The 21,951-nt window shown below is 32.6% G+C and overlaps 3 protein-coding genes across 4 annotated transcripts; 1 reads left to right on the top strand and 2 right to left on the bottom strand.

The window, feature by feature from the left end:
• Positions 1–244: 244 nt before the first annotated feature.
• On the bottom strand, positions 245–9,057 carry LOC137820887 (protein PHOX1-like). Of its 2 annotated transcripts, none has more exons than XM_068625194.1 (3): positions 6,163–9,057; positions 5,845–6,085; positions 245–641 (listed from the first exon to the last, which is right to left on the bottom strand). In XM_068625194.1, the coding sequence occupies exons 1-2, from the start codon at positions 8,186–8,188 to the stop codon at positions 5,937–5,939; spliced, it is 2,175 nt and encodes a 724-aa protein (XP_068481295.1). In that variant the 5' UTR covers positions 8,189–9,057; the 3' UTR covers positions 245–641; positions 5,845–5,936. The 2 variants fall into 2 exon arrangements, with proteins under 2 accessions (XP_068481295.1, XP_068481296.1); XM_068625195.1 differs by lacking the exon at positions 245–641 and adding an exon at positions 3,468–3,575 and having other exon boundaries at positions 6,163–9,047.
• A 2,410-nt stretch (positions 9,058–11,467) lies between these two features.
• On the top strand, positions 11,468–15,391 carry LOC137820531 (protein OS-9 homolog). The gene is made up of 8 exons (XM_068624666.1): positions 11,468–11,698; positions 11,817–11,914; positions 12,837–13,040; positions 13,188–13,259; positions 14,517–14,632; positions 14,761–14,827; positions 14,896–15,002; positions 15,082–15,391. The coding sequence occupies exons 1-8, from the start codon at positions 11,605–11,607 to the stop codon at positions 15,233–15,235; spliced, it is 912 nt and encodes a 303-aa protein (XP_068480767.1). The 5' UTR covers positions 11,468–11,604; the 3' UTR covers positions 15,236–15,391.
• An 891-nt stretch (positions 15,392–16,282) lies between these two features.
• Positions 16,283–21,075, bottom strand: LOC137820399 (uncharacterized). The gene is made up of 11 exons (XM_068624472.1): positions 20,658–21,075; positions 20,455–20,577; positions 20,281–20,377; positions 19,636–19,671; positions 18,958–19,145; positions 18,729–18,831; positions 17,691–17,872; positions 17,551–17,628; positions 17,122–17,224; positions 16,959–17,052; positions 16,283–16,860 (listed from the first exon to the last, which is right to left on the bottom strand). Exons 1-11 carry the CDS (start codon positions 20,954–20,956, stop codon positions 16,490–16,492), a joined length of 1,674 nt encoding a protein of 557 aa, XP_068480573.1. The 5' UTR covers positions 20,957–21,075; the 3' UTR covers positions 16,283–16,489.
• Positions 21,076–21,951: the final 876 nt, after the last annotated feature.

Here is a 21,951-nt window from a genome sequence, read left to right as displayed (position 1 = left end):
TTTTCAAATGGGGTGAAGGAAATTTTTGCTGATGCTCTTTTTGGTATAGAACAATACCATTTTCAATTCATTTGAGCAAACTATTTGACAATTGGTGAAATATCAGAAACAGAAAATTTACATGAAAAATATTAATGTAAAGAAAACAACAAATGAAAAAAATTAATTTTGACAAACAGTTCAAAAACCAAAATTACTGAGCCAAATGTAAAGTGACAATCTTTCTGTGAATGAATTATGAAAATGCAAGAATTAAAATCTGCTATTATTTCCTTTAAAACAAATTTAGAATGGCTTTTCCCTTTAACTTTATAAGTACAATGTGCAGCAAGTTGAATAATTTAGAAATACTAATTCAACAAGTAGTTACATATGGATAAACTACTGAACAAGAGAAACAGGAAAACAAACAACAAATCTCTCCCAACTTCTTTCAGTATAACTTTAATTTCCTACTGCCACTATAAATCTAACCACAAAGGGAAGGCAATGTGAGCAAAGGCAGAAAGTAACTAAAAAAAGGTAATTTCTGCAACTCCATCTTCCCCACCTGTCAAGAATCTCCCAAACCTTTAAATTCTTGTGAAAGATAGTTTCTTTCTATAACTACAGTGTTTACTACAGAAAGTAGGCAAAGAAACCTGCAAAATAAGCCAACAAAGATGATAAAACGTAATCCATATTTTATGAACAAAGAAAGAGAGCAAAGAAAAGAAGTTAATAGCAGCAAACAGTATCAATCATGCACATAGCTAAAGGCTATTTGTTTCTGCACCCTCAACAATCTCAACCTACACCTCTTTTAAACTTGGATTAGGTAATCTGAAATATATATTTCTTTCTGGATTCAAATGCAGACATCCATATTAGTGAAAGGAAGAAAAGAGTGTAAGCAGCTAATGTAGATGTACAGGAAGAAAAGGATACAATACATACATTATTTATGTTTTATCCAAAACAAAGAAAACCCAATCATCAATGTGTCAATAAAATTGTTTTAAAATATCTTTAGAATCTTCCTAATAATTTCAGTATATTTTTATATCTTTATTTTTAAAAAATCATTATTATAATAAAAATGATAAAAATACAATTGGTATGATTGGTATCAATAAAATAATTTATTTCTTTAAGTTCAAGTTGGTATCAATACTCCCAATTTTGGGAAATTTGTTTTCACTACCAGGTTAACAGCATTTGTTAACCATCATCATTGAGGTCCATGGTGGACAAAAAAGTTCCTCCTCATACACCATAATATGCCACCTTGGTATCAGTGCGTGTCAACCCCATGCCTTGCTCTAGGAATGTCCACTACTTCCACACCGACCTAAACTCGTTCCAGGGGTAGTGACATCTCATTTGGCACCAATTTTAGTACATGAGTTTTTGGAGTTTCTGGGTTCTTCTGCTAAGCGGGTTCTCTTTGTTACGTCTTTGTTTTGTAATTTGTTTCTTCAATGAAAGCTTATAAGAAAGAACTTTATTGTTTGAGAACCCTTAATAAGTGAATTTATGCCTAACTAAACCTCACAAAATCGGTTTTTAAATTGAGATTTGCATTTCTTTATATACTATAATTTAGTCTTATTTCTAATCGATATGGGATCTCGAACACACCCTCACACAGAAGATTGAACATGTCGAGCGAGCATGAAATTAGATATTTGTGGATGGTTCAACACTAACAAACTTAACTAAGATGGGCTTTGAATGATTCTGATATCATCTTAGTTAGTGGATTTATGCACTCAACCTCACAAAACCGACTTGTAAGGTAAGGTTTGCACTCTACTTATATACTATAATTTGATCTTATCTCTAATTGATGTGAGATCTTCAACAAGAACAATGATTGAATCAATTATTAAAAATTAAAAGTCCTTTAGATCATATACTCTATCCATGAAAGGTAACAATACATTCAGTACTATTGGTCATATGTCTCAAGGTATTTGGATTATTGATTTGGGACAAATTGATCACATGACTCCCTTTCCTATGCTCTTTAATTCCTATTTCAAAATGACTAGAAAACTCTCGTTACAATCGCAAATGGTGATAGTGTAGTCATGCAGATCAAGGAATATAACTTTAGAAACATCTCCTGTATTAAAGGATGTTTTATATGTCCTATAACTGACCAATAGTCTCATATTTGTACTTAAACTTACAAAAGATTTGGACTATTTAGTAACCTTTTTTCTCTTATGTATTTCAGGACCTTGGCACAAGAAAGACAATTTTAATTGCTAAGAGGTGTAGATTGTAGAGTGGATTGTATCTATTGAAATCCAAGGACCATAACAAAATAAAGGTCATAACCAGCAAGCAACTTCAAAAACATGGATAAGTTCCCAAATACGGCTTCATCAGTCATCCCTCATTCAAAATCTTATCAAAGCATTGTTCCTTCTTCTGTTTACTAAAGACTAAAGAGTTGGGTCTTTTAAATGTGATGTGTTGGCTATCAAAGCATCACCATGCACTTTATCCCCTATGAGGTAAAAAGGGTATTTTTTTTCATTTGACTTAATTCATTCTTATGTATGGGGAACTATTTTAGAATATATTTTCTTTTATTAAAATGGTTCGTTACTTTTATTTTTAAATCTTTGTTAATTTTTTCCATTTTGTCCAAAATCAATATAGAAAATATGTCAAAAGAATTAAGTCAGATAATGATACTTAATATGTGAATCATGAATTCTCCAAATTTAATACGTAACGCAAACACTCCAGGTTGCAGAAAGGAAGAATCGTCAGATTATAGAAGTAGCTAGAGGACTCCTTTTCTAGTTGTATGTTCCTGAAACTTATTGGAAAGAAGTTGTGTTAAGTGTCATACCTCATTAACAGGTTACCTTCTCGTGTATTAAATGACATTAGTCTTATGGAGACTTTTTTATCTTTTGTTCCCCCTTCTCCCTAATGTCAAGTCTATCGTATCGAGTTTTTGTGGTTACAACCCACTTTGATTATCAAAGAAGGAAATAACCTACTTTGATTCCAAAGTGAGAAAAGTTGTCTATGTAGAGGTGAAAATCCTTGGAGATAACAATAAAGAGATAATTACCATTGAGAATTTATTCATTGCCCATTGCATTGAGAGAAAAAAAATCATGTGTTAAATATCTTATTTCTCAATATGATTGCACTAACGATCTTTCTAATAAACATCAAAGTATAATTAGTGTCACTAAGGCAACAAAAATTCCTACCTCAATCTAATAGCCATGAAAAGTGAACATTGGACTCAAGCCATGAGAGGGGAGATGAATGCATTAGAAAGAAACTTAACATGGGAGATTATTGACAAACCAAGAAACAAAAGGGTTGTGAGGTGCAAAAGGATATTTACATTGAAATATGATGCAAATGGAACAACAGAAAAACATAAAATCATATTGGTTGCAAAGGGATACACTCAAACGTATGGAATTGACTACAACGAGACATTTTCTCCTTCAACAAAGATGAATATAGTTAGAGTTGTTCTTACTCTGACTTTGGTTGAAACTTACACTAATTGGATGTGAAGAATGTGTTTCATAGTGCAGCTTTAGAAGAAAATCCTACAAATATAATGGGTCTATCAAGCAAACGCCATTTTCAATTAGTCTCTGGATACCAAGTTAAAATATAGGAAAGACAAAAGCATTAGCTAAAATCGTGTTTTTGAGATACCATGTTAAAATGTAGGAAAGACAAAAGCATTTAGCTAAAATCGTGTTTTTGAGACAATACAGGTGCTTTATTAATATTGAGAGAAAAGGAATCAATAAAATAAGTAGAGAAGCTTTGATATCCTTTAATAATAAAAATATGATATGAGAACAAATAAAAAGTTCTTAATAATATATATATATAATATAATATAGATATTCTTAATTATATAGGATTAGTTCCTTATTTCTAAAATTATAACAAGACTCAATATATTGGTAGGAAAACTTATTTCTCTATCACACACTAGACCTAAGATTACTTATGCAGTTAGTGAAAACTCTAATCTTCTTTCTTTTCTTACTTTTGCAGCCACTGACACAGATTGCAAGTCCACCCTACCCACATTGACCCAACAACTCCTTCATTATTAAGTTTTGAACCAGTAGCTCCTCCTATATATTATACTTTTTTATATTATCTTTATCCGCACTGTTTCTGTCATAACCCGTTATGGCTTCAGATATCTTTTTTATAAAGGACTTTTGGATCGCTGATATTTTCCATTATCTGATATCAATAACACTAGTCCTATTGCAAAAAGTTGAATTTTGAGTCCTTACTCAAGTCAAGGTGCATGTGTAGATGAAAATCATACTAAATAACCTTAAAATAAAGGTTGACATTAATTGTACTGTAATAACAAGTCAGCCAAAGCATTGTCATTCGTAGACAATTTATCAAAGATAATCTTAACAAAGGCTTTGTGATTACAACCCATGTCCAAGTAAAACAATTCTTTATCAATAAAATAATTCTTTATTTTCATACAAAGTTCAAGTAAAATAAAACATGATGTCTGGTAACAGAACAATGAACTACAACAAATATTCAAGGTATAAATACAATCATTTAAATTGCAGAAGTCACTTATAAGATAATATAAACTTTACTTTATAAGTAAACTTGATGGGAGAAAATCTACAGCAAAGCAAATTCTAAAGATAAAAATCTCGAGAGTCCAAGTATGGGAAAGAATAATCACAAAATTACCTAAGATGCCTCACAAATAAAAATTGAAAATTGTTGGTGCATGTACATGTAATATCTTAGTATGTATCACAATTTTAAACTGCTAATGTCAGATTATTAGGTCCATAAAATCATAATGTACTTCACCACAGTCAAAATTTCTGATCTAGGATTTCTTCACTTTCTCTCCAATTGCCTGCATATATTGCTATTACAAAACACTCAGATGTTTCCAAAAGTTTGTTATTTTCCTCAATGTAAAATATACAATACAAGCTATATATGTCCAAAACAATTGTTTTTTGCATCTAATCTTCAAAGTAACACACTGTCCTCTGATGAAGCAAAGGCTTGATGTCATCACATAAACAAATCCATTTTCATCAAATCAGCCTGATACAATTGACTCAACTGAATATTAACTTCTTTGACATTATTTCTCAAAGATTCATGCAGAAGAAGTGACCTTCGGCTATATATTTCTAACCTAGTTCTGACAGGAGTTAATTTCTATTAAATGCTGTTTTATTCTTGTGAAAGTATTTCTTCCAAATAACATTTAATCTTCCTATGGTGTATGATATAGCAATCTAAAATCCTTTATTGAGTGATGGGGTTTGTAGGTTTTATTGAACTATTGAAGTCCTTGCCAGGAACTTCATATGAAAACCTCTTATATATTGTCAACAACTGTTTATGCTATGAAGAAAGGGTATCTACACAGCAGCTTGTTCATTTTAAAATAGCTTGCAGAAGTGATTCTAAAAGATAGGCAAGAAATTAACAAAACTTTAACACATAGCATGTTGATAATCAATGACAAGACTTCATTCAGAATTAGAAGGCAGATAGTAAATGTCAAAACAGTGTCAAAAAGAAATTGCGATATTTCGAGGAACCGATCAATAGCTAACTTCAAGCATAATTCTCAATTTACTGCAATGATCATAAAGACATTAATTTTCGCCTGCGAAAACCAATATTCTACAGTTACTTATCAATGCTCGAATCTACAATATACTTTTGCAAGATACACCTAGTCTCATTCTACAGACATGTACACAAAAGAGAACAAAACATTTAGATTAATACGCATGATAATTAATACTACTAAAAGAAAAGAAATAACATAGGACTCTCAGTTACCTTCATGATGACGATAGCATTTCAGTCACATAAGCAACCATGTGGATGTTGGCTCTGTTATTCCTCAACAACTTGCAGAAAAAAGATGCAACTCATACAAGCTCAAAGGCATGGTATATTTTAGATATTCTTCTTCTAAACAAGGGCTCCAAACGGAACGATAGAACACCTTTCTGCAACTTTTTAGCGTTGTACATCTCATTCCATGGTTGGACTATTTCATCAATTTCGAATCCAAGACCTGTTGGAAAAGTTGTAAGTATATATGAATATGTATCTGTTCAGCTATAAATTTTCTAACTAGGAAAGAAAATGTACCGTAATTTGAACAGTGGTTCTTCAACATTACAGCTATATCTGTTGCAGAAGCTCCAGCAAGTTGAAACTTCTCAGCTGCAACTTCAAGACTTTCATTCCATCCCGGTAACCCTATCTTGAATTCCACTATTGAGCGCTCATATAGTATGGTACCCCACAGAAGATTCATTTGAGACCTCGTATTTTCCACCTGTGTAGCAATTTCATCTGCTGAAATATTTTTGAATAGTTGGTCCAACCCCATGTCCTGCAAATGTAATAAAATATCCTTCGGATTGGAAGTTTCCTGCAATTGCTGCTCTCCTGATTCTTCCCATATAAGCATTCCTTTCTCTACGCTATCCTCAGCACTGTTGTAAAGCTGAAGAACCTCAGAGGAGGGCCATGTCGATAAATCTACCTTAGAACAGAGTGCATAATTCCAAGAAAGTTTGGCTTGCTCAAACAGCTGTTGGCCTAGTGCCAAGAAGCCTTCATAAAAATCTGGTTTAATTTCAATGGCTGTTTCATACTTCTCCCCAGATTTTTCATATTCTTCGTACGCCCATTCATACAAACTTCTGATTTGTTCATGCAAATGCTCCTTAGAAGAATCTCCTGTAAAATAAACTCTGTACCTTGCCCTGGACATATGCACATTTCCCCAGTTGAACAATGCTAGAGCTGCCATCTCTTGGAACTTACCTCCAGCAATATCAAATATGCCTTGAGCTTCCTCACTTATAATTGTCTCTTCCACAGCCTCTGAATAGAGCTTCATACCATATTTATGAAAATATAAATATCTGTCAGGTTCCAACCCAACATGGTTCTTGAACAGTTGTGCAAACCGAATTATCCAATCCTCAATGCAAGATAAACTAATAATGTCCTTTCCTTTCACCACAGATCCATTCACAGGAGAATTAGCAATACTAACCTTTTCTACATTCTTTGCATTAAGCTTCTTAAAGAATGGATCATGTTCAGGATTAACTTCCACTATGTACAGCCGGATAGAACCCTGTGATCCTGTTTCAGCCCACCTTAATTCTTCGTCAGAAGTGATAGTGACCAGATCACCCTCTTGGTCCTTATATTTGACAAGAACTGCTCCTAGTCTAGGGAAACGATCACAAATAACTTCCCTTAGCTGAAAGAGGCTGCAATTAACTGGCAATTCAGCCCATCTTATATCCTCACCAAAAACAAGTTTTGCTGCTTTCTTTGGTATATCTTCACTTCTACCAGTACTTTTTTCCTCAATAACTTCCTTAACATCATCCTTTTTCTCAACATTTTTTCCCTTGGCCTTCTTCTTTTTAGATTTGTTAGCCTTCTTCTCTTTCCGACTGTCCTCGGCCTTCTCTTCAGCTTTATTCTCTCCTAATTTCTCCTCAGCTTGCTTTTCTTCAATTTTATCAAGAGACTTCACCTTCTCTTTGTTTTTCTTCTTCTTGTGACTCTTTTCTTTCATTAATTTTTTCAGAGGTAAAATAGGAGGTCCGGCATAGTCTGGAGGCAACTCAATTTCTGTATCATTTACGACTAATCCCCGATCTCCAAGAGCATGCTTCACCTTATCTGAGACCTCCAATGCCATTACATTATTTGGCTCTATCTTCAAAACAGTACTAACATCTCTCAGCGCAAAATCCAGCCTATTTAAAGCTTCATAGCACCTTGCTCTCTTCATCAGAGCTTTACTATATTTTGGTGTTACTTCAAGAGCCAAATTGCATTCATTGATTGCTCTAGGATACTCACGGAGACCCATCTGCATATAGCACGCAGCCATGTTACTCCTTAAATAAGAAATATCTACATGATTTCTTGGAAGCAATTTCAGGGCCTTCTCATATTTTGCCAAAGCCCCCTCAGCATTCCGCTTCTGGAACATCTTGTTCCCTTCATCCTTCAACACGTGAGCCATTGATATAAGCACCAAGGAATCGCTGTCATATGATCTGGGACCTTCATCTTCTGCTTTCTTATGATCTCCTCTATCTTCACTCGTTTCTCCTACCTGAATCTTTTTCCTCCACATTCTGAACCCAACAATCCAACACTAAATAAACTAATCAAAGATACCACTCCTCCTAGTCCACAACAGTTCAATCCACTCAACAACATAAGAAAAAGAGGTTTTTTATTTTTCCAATGAATCAATTGCACACACAAGATAACCAATCTAAAACCAAACGCAAAGCTCTCCTCAAACAAAAAGATCGTTTAATAGGAAAGAACTTCACACAAACCTATGAAAATAGCAGAAGGAAATAATGGAAAAGATACAACAGTCAGGTTGATACAAGAATCGCATAACCAAGATAACCAGCTTTATATATATAACAGTGGCAGCAACTATCAGGAAACAAAACTCAAAACCTCAAAGTTGAAATTACTGAAAAATCAACTGGGCTGGGTTCTGGGAATACAAAATGCACCACCCTTCTCTCCAAATCAGGATTTGTTTCTGCCGATACAAATCCCAACTCAGAGAGGGGACAAGGACAAACCAAGTCAGATTTGAAGGTGAAGGAAATTACCCTTTGGTTTTATCACAGAAAGGGATTGAATAGAGAGAAGAAGACCCAGAATTTGGTAACAAATAAAATCTTATCAGGGTGACAAATTCAGCGGAAAAGGTTCAAGCTTTGGTTAGGAAATCCAGATACCAAGAGAGGGCGAGAAAGTTTGAAATGCAAGGAATGGAGGAAAGCCAAACCATCTTAACGTTACGTTGTTCCTTCGTCCCTTTGGAAAAAGTATTGGTTTTTCTTTCACATCCTTCACCTTAACGCCACAAATGAAAAAGGAGAAAAAAAAAAAGAAAAAGATCAGATAATGCCAATTTGTTGTCTGAACAAAATTTGCAATTCAATATCCCTCTGGAAATTATTTTTTCTGTCACTCTCTTATTGATTCCCTAAATTCTTGAAGAAGAAAAAAAAAAAAAAAATCTGTTGGTGGGTCCCACCACGCAAAATTTTATAATGAATTAACTAACTAATCCTTTGCTTTGGGACAACCTCAGTCTGAAGTGGCACACACATGTTGACCTTTATGTCATATCCATCAGTTTCTTAGTTTTTTTATTTTATATATTTTGGCAATATATAATGAAAAGGTCATTCACGTTACTTGGTGTCTCACAAAGTTTCAATTTTTTATTTATAATTATGTTTCTATCCCTACCCATGTCATTATTTTAAGAATATAATAATTATGATATGTATAAATTAGAAAAAGTTCTAAATTACTAAACAATTATATAACTATTTAAAACTGTATATTTCTATTTTTATCTCAATTTTTTAAATATAATAACATCTATACTTATAAGTCATTACATCATCATCTATTGGCATTCATTCTCCATTTGTCACATATCTAAAGTCAATAAAAAAAAAAACAAAAAAGTGAGATAATATTATTGAAATTATTGAAGCATGGATTGTTATTAGATTGACATCATGATAAGAGGGGTGAGTTAAATCCATGTTTCATTGACATAACTTAAGCAATCATGTAAAGTACGTGTGTTTTGGATAAACCTAAAAAGCAAATGGCTATGCATGAAATATTGGGAATTAGTTCCACACTCCACGGAAGAAAAGAGTGTTAAACAGTTAATGATCTTTTGGGAAAATCTGATTGCAAAATTTAGTGCATAAAGAATGACAAAAATAAAGAAAATTCACGAGTTAAAGTAAAAATGTTATTTTTATTACAAATAATCTTGCCATGTTATGAAAGGTCAAATCAAATGTATTTTATAAGAACCTAAACATCCTTTTCAGAACAAAAATGGGATTGAGTCCTGGAATAATGTTTTTATTATGGTGATTCTATGAGACATACGTTAATAATAAAAAGATAAATGAAAATATAGGTACATGGATAAATAGAAATATCTATGATCGTTAATTACTTTTTTTTTTCAGCATTTGCTATCCTTAACAAGATTAAATAAAAATATGGTATTTTTTTTCTTTTTTAATAGTTATTATCTATTAATGTTTAAAAAATAGGTAAAGGTGATGATGGATTGGATTTTTGAAAATTTAATTTAAATTTGATCAAAATTATATTTAATTAGATGAAATTAAATAAAAATTAATTTTAAAAATTAAAATAATTAATTACTATTATTTGATTAAGTTATAGACATTTTTATATTCGATGGGTTGGTTAAATTGAAAAACTATAAACACAACTATTCAATTTAAATCTTTTCCTATTTTTTTACGACTTATTTCTTTTCATGGATATATTCTATTAGTGTCACAAGACTTTATCTTATACTAATATGTTTCAGTCGATTAAAAGATATGCAAGGTTAATTAATTTCGTTATCGTTAAAGTTCCAACTTAATCAATATACAAATAATTTAATCTTGAATTCAACACATTAGCTACTTCTAACTTATATGACGGTTTTCAAGAAACAGTGTAGAGGTGTTAATTTTTTTTTAGGGTGTATAGATGCCAAATACATAAAATATAATAAAATTAAAAAAGTATATTTATTTGTATGTAAAAAAAAATTAAGGTATAACAAACACTACTAAACTCCACTACTACTTGGAGCTTTTTGTTTTTCTATTGTATTCATAAAATGATCTTTAGTCTATTTTTTTTTAATTTAATTGTACATCTTAATTTTTAGGTTTGAATTATTTAGATGGAACTCAAGTTTACATACCATACTACAATGTACCATTATTAAACTTTACATAAATATTTATATTATTTCATATATTGGTGCTTATTTATATCCATTACATAAAATACATGCAACACCAAAAGAGAAGGTTAAATTATGCTTCAAAAAATTTCACAAATTTTTGCTTATATCATTTGATATTGATACATGATTGAAACTTTACTTAGTAGTAAGATGTCTTTCCAAAAATAATATTAAACACTTTTTTTTAGTTAGATTAACAACTACAACATTCAAAACAACATATTAGAGAAATAAGATATACTCATTATATTATATTAGTTTATTTATCACCCAATCTACATTCAATTATTAATCAACAAATCAAATTTCACATAATGAACTATGGTGTGAGGTAGAATTAAATATTCTCTTTATTTTTTTTTTACTTTTTAATAATTTTATTTATTTATTTAATATTGAATAATTTTTTATTTTATTTTAAAATACTTAAGTAATTTTTTTAAATAATAGTATATAATTCTTTTGTATTATTTTTGTAAAATATATTAAATTGTATTATTTTTTAATTAATTAATTATAAAATATAAAATTGAATATATTTTAATTTAATAAAAAATGAATACATGATTTGCCAAGGCATTGACATGGCAATCGTGGATTGGGGAATAGACGTGGACGGTTTTGGCATCTGGTGATCTTGGCTCCAACTTCTAATCGTTCACCGCCGAGGAAACGACGTCGGAACTGATTTTGCTTCGTTGTGACCATCGATGATAATGGAGACGATGAAGCCACCACTCTTTCTGCTATTCATTCTCTTCTCTTTCACCTATGCCTCCGAACAGATCTTCCCTGCTCATATTGGTCGTTATCGTTTCCTTCCCCCTTCTTTCTTAGGGTTTCAAATTCCTTCTGATTTCAAAATCATAATTCTGTTAGGTTTTCCATTTTTTTTTAATTTTTTTTGCTGTTGTCATAACAGGTAGCATATTTGGTGGTGCTGGTAGCACTGGTGGTGGCCGCTCTCGTGAACCTAAATACAATATCGAATTCCATTCCCAAGATTCCCCTTTTATCCCTGTGAGTTACTACACTTTAAATGAGTGTTGAGCTTGAATGTTGAATACAATGATTACCCCTGCCCTTTGGTTTTGGAAAGGAATTAGAGGTTTTCGCGAAGCTTGCGCTCTGATGCATGGATCAGTATCGTGTGTCTCTTGGACGTTCAAATTTATTTCGCTTGACTATGTTTTTCTGATTGAAATATTATTTACAGTGTATTTTGAAATGCTGGTTTGGAATCGAAAGTACTATGGCTGTACGAATTTAACGGAGGTGTTGTTTTGATGATATCCAAGAGATTGGAAATAAGAGTGCCGGGTTATTTTATATAGATTAGGAATTAAATGTCCTGTTTGTTTTGCCGCAAACATCCATTTGTGATAAACAAACATGGCTTTACTATTGTGCATCGTGTTTGGTTAAACTTTGAGGTGGATGAAATGAATTTTGTCGAGAAAACATTAGGATATAATTGCAAGGTATGAGTTCTTTGAAAGGGAATATTTTAGCTGTAATGGTAAATACAATTGATTGATGAACCTACAAATTTTTTAAAACATATCTTTATCTGCGGTTCACAAGTGATTGTACATCACCTTTCAAATGATTAAATTCTTCTAGAGTCTAAACTCACTTTCAAAGTATCATTCCCAAATACAATTTAATTATTTTTAAACATCACTTGTTTCAACACTGATTATTTCAATCTCAGTTCTTTCAACTCTATAACAATCTAACATACACAGACCCAAAATAGTTTAACTACTGTTGACTGACAACTCAGTAACTCGTGATTTATGGTATTTAATGAACATACTGGACATTTTAAGTTCTTGTCTAAGCCTTTGGACATAACTAGATCTTTTTCCTTTCTAGGATCAAGTGAAATTCAAGTTTATCCAATGACCTGTCATAAGAACTTGTTATACTTCATTTGCAGGATGACGACCAGGAATCCGTAATCATACCAGATAAAAATGGACAGAAATTTATCTGTTACTTACCTAAGGTGGAAAAGGAAAAAAGTGGAATGCCTGTTATCCAGCACAATGTTAGCAGTATGATTTTCGAAACAGAGAAACGGATTAAGCAGAAGACACCAGATGAACTGCTAGAAGCATTAAAGGGCCCGTGTTTTCTCAAGGTTAGTGTTTGAATTATTTCCAATGGTGATTTATTAATTACTGTTCATGAAGTTTGTGGTCTTGATATTTGGTTTTTTGTGAGTCTTATTTAAACATATGGCATCTATTATAAATCATTTCTTTACACTAGCTGTTTGAATGTGCAGCAAGAAGGTTGGTGGTCATATGAATTTTGCTATCAAAAGAAGTTGCGGCAACTACATTTGGAAGATGATAAGGTATCCTCTTGATTACATTCGGTTTTGGCCCTTCATGGCATTTGTACAAACTTCTCTCTGCTCCATCCTCTCTTCAGCAGCTTAAAGTGATGGATTTGTAAGGGGAATTGCATTCTTGAATAAGTTTATGAAGTAATGACTCCGAAACAGACATCGGATATGACACTGACATAGATACCAGGACACAGCTAGTGTTCAAATGCGACCTTGCTGATCACACACACATATATATAATCAAGCGTGACAAAAATCTGAAGATTTATATAATTCTCACTATAAAAAGAATTTTGTTTTAGTTTCCATGTAATAACATCCTTCACAATAGAATTACAGATAAGAAACATGTATCTTAATTGTTAAAATACCAAGTCTGACGGAAACGAGCCTAAAAGAATGAGTATATTCATAATATAAGTTGTTTTCTTTTAATTTGTTTTTTACTCTTTTTTTAGAGTAGTGCCTAGGAAGTGTTTAGACTAGAATAAGTATTGGCTCACTTTCTTTACTTACGCTCAAGTTGTGGCGAAGAGGTGTCTAAGATGTATTGAAGAGGTTGAGGAGCCGATTAAAAAATAGTTTTTAATAGTGACATGGTTAAGGAGTGTCAGACAGATGTCGGAGGCATCCAAAAAGTGTCATTTCCAAAGGTTTCGAACGGCCACATACTATTCTACAGGGGTGTCAATGCTTCCAGGGTTTCAACTAATTCACCCGCAGTGTCATTTTAACGTAGGCTTCTGCATTTTTTGGGATTTGGGTTAGTATTCAGTTTGATTAACAATATTATCTTCATATTTCGTTAAGTTTTGAGCTTCAAATTTCCTAATCAGACTTAATTTTCTTTCCACTCTCTTGATTTTGATTCTATAATTTACTAACTAATGGGAAATGACTGTATTACGATTTTATGATATATGGCAGATACATACAGTGCATCTATATGAAATTTTATACTCCAACATAGAGCAAGGTTGATCACTCGACAATAAAATTTATCGTTCCTTTTCCTAATGGAACACTCTTGTTACCGTACCATCCTTGTTGAGATTTCCGTACCGTGATTATTGATAGTAAAATTAAGTCATTGATATAAATCCTACATTCAGAAGGCCTATCTTTTGGTTTATCAATTAGATTGAAGTGCATTTTATCCAGTTCAACTGTATAACCGTGGATTTGTTTTATTATTATACTTTAGAAACTTGTAAAATCATATATTCATGTATCATAATCAGTGTATATTTTTCCTTTTCACAGATCGTCCAGGAGTTTATCCTGGGAGAGTATGATCCGGAGGCTACAGCTGCATTTAACCAAAATCTTTCCGACATTTCTACACTGAAGGATCCCCGTTCAAAAGATGCATCTCAAAGGTACCTTATGGATGACTGTTTCTAAGTGCGAGGATTGGGTTAACTTGGAGAAATGGTTTATTACATGATATATGCTGTGAATGACTGAATGATAAAAACACTTACGTAATTATATAATATTCTTTCAGGTATCATGCTCATCAATATACTAACGGAACCATGTGTGATCTTACAAATAGGCCAAGAGAGACCGAGGTATGAAATTGAAGATCTGGGTCTGTTCTTCCTTCCCTCGTCGTATTGATTTCATATTTTTATTTTAGGTGAGGTTTGTATGCTCCGAACCCAGAACAATGATCAGTTCAATCACTGAGATTTCCACTTGCAAGTATGCACTTACAGTGCAATGTCCAACGCTATGCAAGCACCCGTAAGTCCTCCTTGCATCTTTCTTTGCAGTTTTTGTCTCATTGCTATGTCAAAGTTTTATGCCGTTAATGTTTTTGCAGATTGTTTCAAGAGGAGATACCAGTATGGCACACCATCGACTGTAATATGCTCCCAAAGAAACACGTGGATGCCGAAGTGAGGCAAGAAAACCAAAATATGGAGATTGTTATGGTCACAGATTCAGAAAATAACGACTCAGAATTAGAACAATGATGTAAATGTACAGTTAAAACCTTAGGGAAAGTAAGTGACATGTATTTTCTACAGTAAAGGAACATGTATTTTCTATTAGCCTCTGGCTAGGTGGAAGACCAGGTCATGTCTCCCACCATGGAAAATAAGATTTACAAAGTTAGGTTTTTGTTCAAATTCAGATCGATGGTCAAAATTTTCTGCTCTTTTTAGTTTCTTGTTCTCATTCTTGTTCATATTTATCTTTTTTATTCTCCCTCCTTTTTTTTCTCCTAATCATCTTTAGTCTTCACTATCCTACATCAACTATGTCTGTTATGATTTTTGTTGAAAAATTATTGAGTTTAACTCAACAGGCTGAGGTGTATTCGACATATTCTGCATAGTGGCTATCCAGGATCGAGGTGTTCAAGAAGTGACATGGAGTTTATAACATTCATCTTTTAATATCTTAACTAGTGTTTTCCTTCAATGACCATAGTTAAAAACTATATGCTAAAGTTCAATAATTTGAAAGTTTTATTTCCACCTTGTACAAAACACGTTTTTATCTGTTAATTAATCCCACACGCTTATTTACCAACGTTCACATTAACATATAACATTTTTAGAAAAATAAATAAAGTACGGATTATTAAAATTTAAGAGATTAAAATGCAAAATAAAATAAATAGAGACTAAATTACAAATTTTGTACCGAAGTTACCATTTCCCAATATGTTATAAATCGATGATTAAAATAAGGGAATATTGCAGTTATCTTTCATAAAATTATGTTTAATAATATTTATATATTTTTAGTTTTAAAATAGACTTGCTCCCTTTTATATTTTTAGTAAAATGATTTTGACATTCTTTCTAGTTTTTAAAATAAACTATAACCATTCTTATGTATTTAATAAATAGCCCTAACTTTATCTTAATAAAATAATACTCGCTTATTTTATTTTATTCAAAAAATCATATTTACTAAAAGTTATCTATAGTGAAAGTAAAATAAAATAAAATCATACTTCCTACTAATCTAATAAATCAAGAAATAAGCTATAAAATAATTACTTCGCACACTTTAGCTAAATGAAGTTATCATCATAAAAGTTCCAGGGAACGAGCACATATTCTCATGTACTCATCATACTATTTACATCAAGCTCCCACAAGAGCATTAAATACATTCATTATCTATATCAATCTGCTATTTACATAAACTGCTCAATGTTATTCTAAACGGTCAATATTATTCTAAATCTTTTTTATTATAAATAATTTTTTTTCTTACTGGGAAGGTGCAGTTTCGCCGCAACTCCCTGCTGACTCAACCAGGGCCAGGTACTCAGTTATGGCTTCTCCTTCTACATTAACTTCAATGTCATAATCAGCCAAGGCATCTGCTTTTGCAATATCTGCAGAGAGCTCATCTTCCATTTCTTTATCTCGTTGTGTTTTACTGTCTTCAACCTCATTCATCGCGTATAGATCATCAGAATTAACGTTGTTAGGTAATAGAGTAGATGAACTAGCACCACCATGGGGAGCGGCTGTTGAATGTGTATTTATGGTAGCTGATGTGGGTTCGATCTCAGGTTGTGCCGTCAGTCTTTGCAAAACTTGTTCCACACTACCTCCGGCCTCAAAAGCAGCAACAACTACAAAGAAGCAGCAGTATCAGAATAACCCTATATATGCATATACCACTAGGTATAACTTTAGCACATGTCTTGAATATCTGGATAAACTTTTATACCTCTTGCTCTTTCAAAACCCATTTGCACAACTTTTTCAATTTCAGAATCTTTTACTTGTTTTTGTCTCTTCCTTTTCCTTGACTCGATCGCAACCTTAATATTGATGAGAGTAAGTAGAAATATTGATTGAAGTGACAGAATTTTGTTAAGATAAATACTAACCTGTAAAGCAGAATTAGTTTCAGGATTGGTCAAATCATCCAATGCTTTCTGAGTATCATTTTCATTTTGTCTAAGGGCTTCAGCAGCAAGCTCCTTGTCAAACCTGCCAGAATAGTAGTATCAATTACGATGAATATAGTTCGGTTATGCCTTTCATCCCTGAAGTAGTATTCTCTCTCCTAAATGGTTCCGTAAAAAAATTATATATTATGTATCAAGTATTAGAAGTTATGCTGAGTAGTCCCCAAATATTGAAAAGCCCTTCATTTAATGCAAGGATAGATGCCACGCACGAATAAATAAATTCTAAGTGCCATAAGCCTAGGAACTTACAATACGTTCAAAAAAGTAGTCTCGTTAGAGACCAATCTTTACAATACGCATGAACAAATAGTAATATTTAAAATACAACACAAAATTAACCCTTACCCAATAGAGACCAATTCCTTCAATCTCTCTAGATCCACAGCTTTCTTTAAGGGTGTCATCCCATACCGCTTTTGTTCCCTGGAAGCAAGCTATTTAGAAAGAGAAACAAAAGAAAATAAAGAGGATAAATATTAACTCACTTAATTTCATTTCTTCTCCGAATATCCTCCTCCCGCTTCTGCAATTTCTTTGCTTTCTCCTCAGCAAGGAAATCAATGGCACCCCCAACATCTTGATTGTTCATCCGCAATGCTCGCTTTGCATCACGTTCAACAAAGCCCATGCTCATAACAAATGATAAGGCTTCATCTGACACTTGCAGCTGCAACAGAAAAGAGCATTGCTTACAAGAGAAAACGAGGCAGGGGTAATACAAAAACAAATAAATAAAACTGGATATATCAATCAATGTCAAAACATTTGAAGTCAGAAGGATGCTAACTATCGACTGTTAACTTCAAAATTTTAAATAAGTAATATTAAACCCTTAAAAAGTTATAGAAAGATCAAGCTTCAGGCTCTTTATCTAATTTAATGTGCATTTTGTAAGATTATGATATATGTCACAACAGCTAACAAAAACTGATGCAACATCCATACAAATTATTCAGAACTAAAACAATATCAGATTTTGAAAATTAAGATAGTAATTTACAAGCTTAGGGGTGATTACATGCTAAACTAGAGTGAGATAAGTTAGTTAACTGATGCACACACAAAAAAATTGTTTCTGAAACGGCAAAGAAATTTAATTGAATCAACTTATAGTCCAAGCCCATCACACGAAACCTCCTCGTGACATCTCCTATTAAAAGTCTCTTCCTGTATTGCTGAAAGTGTCTTTCGATTTCCACATAGTTTTGTTCCTTCTTAGATTGTGAAAATGGTTAATATAATATTATACTTGCAAAGACATATAATAGTGTATATAAAATTTGGATAAAATATTTATGTTTTATTTGTGTACAGGATAATTTATAATGTAAATAATTATGAGTTCAGATTATGTTAAACACACACACATATTAATAAAAAATAACATTGTTTATATAAAATATATATAAGACAATATGACAAAAGAATATTTAAAAGGAAATTTGAAACTCTTATCTAACTCCAACAAATTTGTAAAATGTTGTCTTCATTTCTTCTATCCAATTTATCACACTTTTACAAACCTGGACGAACTTAGCTCTTGCAGAGGCTAATGCTTTTCGGGATTTCTCTAACTGCCCAGTATGATATGCCACCACCCCTTCAAGCAGCTCTAGTCTCAAATGCCTATAAACAAAACAAATTGACTATTTACAGAATGAAGAAATAAATATATTAAAATTAATCTATTTTAAATTTTAACACAAAGATATTGAGTATTTTTTAGGGGAAAAAACAAGGGAAACAACTCACAATGCAAGTTCTGGAAATCGACCACCTTGTAAGAGCCTCAGGCGAAGAGAATCCTTTCCATGAGCCCGTTCAATTCCTATCCTAGCTATTTCAAGACGCTTTCCTGCGTCTGCGAGCCATCTGATGTCTCGTATCATAAAATAGCACCATACCATGTCTATTTGCAGTATAGGAACATTGTCAATAAGCTGAAGAGACAAAAATTGTATTAGACTCAAAACAAAAACATATGTATTACAAAATTTGGCTCTTCCAATTTCGGGCGAGAACTAAAGAGGAAAAAAAATTAGTTATAACAATTAATTGAAGAATCAACAGTTTAAAATCTGCAACTTTTACACTTCAGCAAATATTTATAACTATACATTTTCTCCGTCTCTCACTTTAGAGTATCTCAATCCTATATTCCACTAAAGACTCAACTGTTTCCTAAGCAATCTAAGAGCCTCAATACAAAACGCATACATGCAACAAGCTCTTTGGGAGAGAAAAAGAGGCTATTGCCAACGACAATAAATTTTAGAAAAAGAAAAAGAATTGGCAGCTAAAACACAGTTTTCAGTGAAATAAGTACACAATTAGACTAAATCATGGCCCATTTCTTTACTCGAATAAACAATTCGCAAGAAAATTCTCTCATGGGTCCAAATGAGGATAACATTTGAATAAATTACTCACCTCAATGACCTTTGAATCACAAAGAGAGAATGACTCCTGCAAAAATAAATTAAATTTTGAATTAAGAGTGAAAATTAATAATAAAGAAAAAACACTATCCATAGCAACACGGAAGAGAGGCGGCCATGTGTGCAACTTCATGATTTATAAGTCATTATCAGCCAAAATAAATAATATAATAATAATAATAATAATAATAACAATAAAGCAAAAATGCTACTCAAAATGTCAAGGTTAAAGAAAGACTGTAAAAATGTTACAGAAACTATATCCACAAACTCTTGCCATGTACCCTAACAAAGGCTGCTCACTTCACACAAACTCATACGTCAGTACCTATTCGTCACATATCATTGAGCACAATGACGGTGAGTTAAAACCAGCTACAGTATTGCAGTTCAGGACTTGATTCTTCGAAATTCACCCTGCCTTTTCCCCCGCACAGTAATCCCCCTTAACTGTTTGAATTAGTAACTTACACTACCCCAACACTCTTTTTCACCCAAAAAATACATTGCAACAAGTTAAAAAGGCAAGAGTAGAGTGCGAATTTTAAAGAAACGACAAGGAGTGTACAAGTTTCAGTGTAATTTGCTCATCAGAATAACACATTCGCAACAAAACATAAACCAATAAAACACTAACCTCTCCCATGCTAAGCACTTCCAGCGCATCTTTGTAATTCCCCTGTTTGATGAGTTTCTTCCCCTTCGCGTGAAGCATCAGTCCCATCATCACTGCCCTGCCACAGAACCAAAACCCTCACATTCTAATTCAAAACGAAAACCCCAGACACAAAATCTTACACGTGCAACACACCTTTGATCAGTCTCGGAGCCTAACCGCACTTTCTGTCCACTCTGATCCTCAACTTCGATATTGAAGTCCTCAACCGGCAACGCACCATCCGCGTGGCGTTCCGCCATCGCAGTCGCAGCAGCCCTGTCCACATCAAACGCAACCAACTAAGCAAACCAGAACGACGACGTTCGCGAAATTAAAATCGCGGAAAGGCGCGTGACCTGATACGCGCGAGTCTGGAGCAGCGCTCTTCCTGCGCGACGAGGGAGAGTCCCTGCTGCGGAGAGGAGGCGCGCGTGGCGAGGATCTTAGCGTTGTTTTTTATGCCGAGTTGGGAAAGGGTTTGGGGCGGAACGGCGTCGTCTCGGAGAATCTTGCCGGCGCAGATAAGGTTGATGCAGTGGGAGGGAGAGTTGGATCGCTCGGCGACGCGGTCGCGGAGCATGGCGAGGGTCCAGGCGTGGAGGTCCACCTCTTCCACCACCCCTGCCCATGTTCCTCCTATCTTCAGTTTCGCCATCGCTCTCACACACACACACACAAAAACACGCTCAAAACTCAGTTATTTGAGGCTTTCCGATTTCCAACTCTTTCGTGTCTACAAAGAAACAAATAAGGAATAGAGTAACGGAGTCAAGTAAAGTTGTTAGTTAAGAATGTTAATTATTTTTATTTTCTTTTCTCTGATAAATCTTACCCTTAATTTTAATTTCTTTCCTAATATTTTATAAAAATGTTCTTCTTATTTTATAATATCCAAAATTTTGGTTCTTATTTTTTTTTGTATTTTTTCTTTTAATTTTTAAATTCTTAATTACTAATTATCCGTGATTTTTATCATTCAATTTTGATTTTTGATTTTTAATTTTAATTTTAATTTTAATTTTAATTTTTAGTTCAATTATGTATAAATCCTGTTTTACTTTAACGTGACAAAGTGAGATTAAGGATTTTCTTTTTTTTTTTTAACTTTTTTACAGGATTGAAGACACTAGTAACCCAAAAAACTTATATATCTAAATTTGGTAGTAATGCCTTAATTTTTAATTCTTTTATTCAGTTTTTAAAATATATTAAATTAAAGTTGTGAATATTAAACTATTATTAGTGGTGTATTTTAGATAATTTACGTACCTTTTCATTTAATTTAATATTTATTAAAATTATATAAATATATAAATAATAAAAATAAAAAACACATATATCCCGCTAGTATTAATAATGTTATTATTATCGATAGTAATAGTCCTAATACAGTTGGATTCTCTTTAATAACATATATAGTTAGTAACATTAATAAATAAAAATTATAATAATAAGAACAATAATATTAATCACTGAGTGAGAAGCAATAACATCCATAATTATATTTATGATACATATACTCTAAAAAAAATAGAAATAAGCAAGATTAATAAAGTATAACTTTATGAAATACAAATAAATTAAGAAAAAATGAAACAAGGTCTAGAAAATTATTGAGAGAATTCTTATATCTTTTTTTATCGATCGGTC

This window comes from Phaseolus vulgaris, chromosome 9 (genome assembly GCF_000499845.2).
Source record: "Phaseolus vulgaris cultivar G19833 chromosome 9, P. vulgaris v2.0, whole genome shotgun sequence".
Classification (NCBI taxonomy): domain Eukaryota; kingdom Viridiplantae; phylum Streptophyta; class Magnoliopsida; order Fabales; family Fabaceae; genus Phaseolus; species Phaseolus vulgaris.
This window is presented reverse-complemented; position numbering and strand designations above follow the sequence as displayed.

Coding starts and splice junctions, on each gene's coding strand:
- LOC137820887 (XM_068625194.1), bottom strand. CDS start 8,188: ATGTGGAGGAAAAAGATTCAGGTAGGAGAAACGAGTGAAGATAGAGGA. Junction 6,086..6,162: donor GAACCACTGTTCAAATTACG/GTACATTTTCTT, acceptor CTTTTCCAACAG/GTCTTGGATTCGAAATTGAT.
- LOC137820531 (XM_068624666.1), top strand. CDS start 11,605: ATGATAATGGAGACGATGAAGCCACCACTCTTTCTGCTATTCATTCTC. Junction 14,633..14,760: donor TCAAAAGATGCATCTCAAAG/GTACCTTATGGA, acceptor ATATTCTTTCAG/GTATCATGCTCATCAATATA. Junction 14,828..14,895: donor ATAGGCCAAGAGAGACCGAG/GTATGAAATTGA, acceptor TTTTTATTTTAG/GTGAGGTTTGTATGCTCCGA.
- LOC137820399 (XM_068624472.1), bottom strand. CDS start 20,956: ATGGCGAAACTGAAGATAGGAGGAACATGGGCAGGGGTGGTGGAAGAG. Junction 19,672..20,280: donor AAGTGCTTAGCATGGGAGAG/GTTAGTGTTTTA, acceptor TTATTTTTGCAG/GAGTCATTCTCTCTTTGTGA. Junction 17,225..17,550: donor AAGGAATTGGTCTCTATTGG/GTAAGGGTTAAT, acceptor CTATTCTGGCAG/GTTTGACAAGGAGCTTGCTG.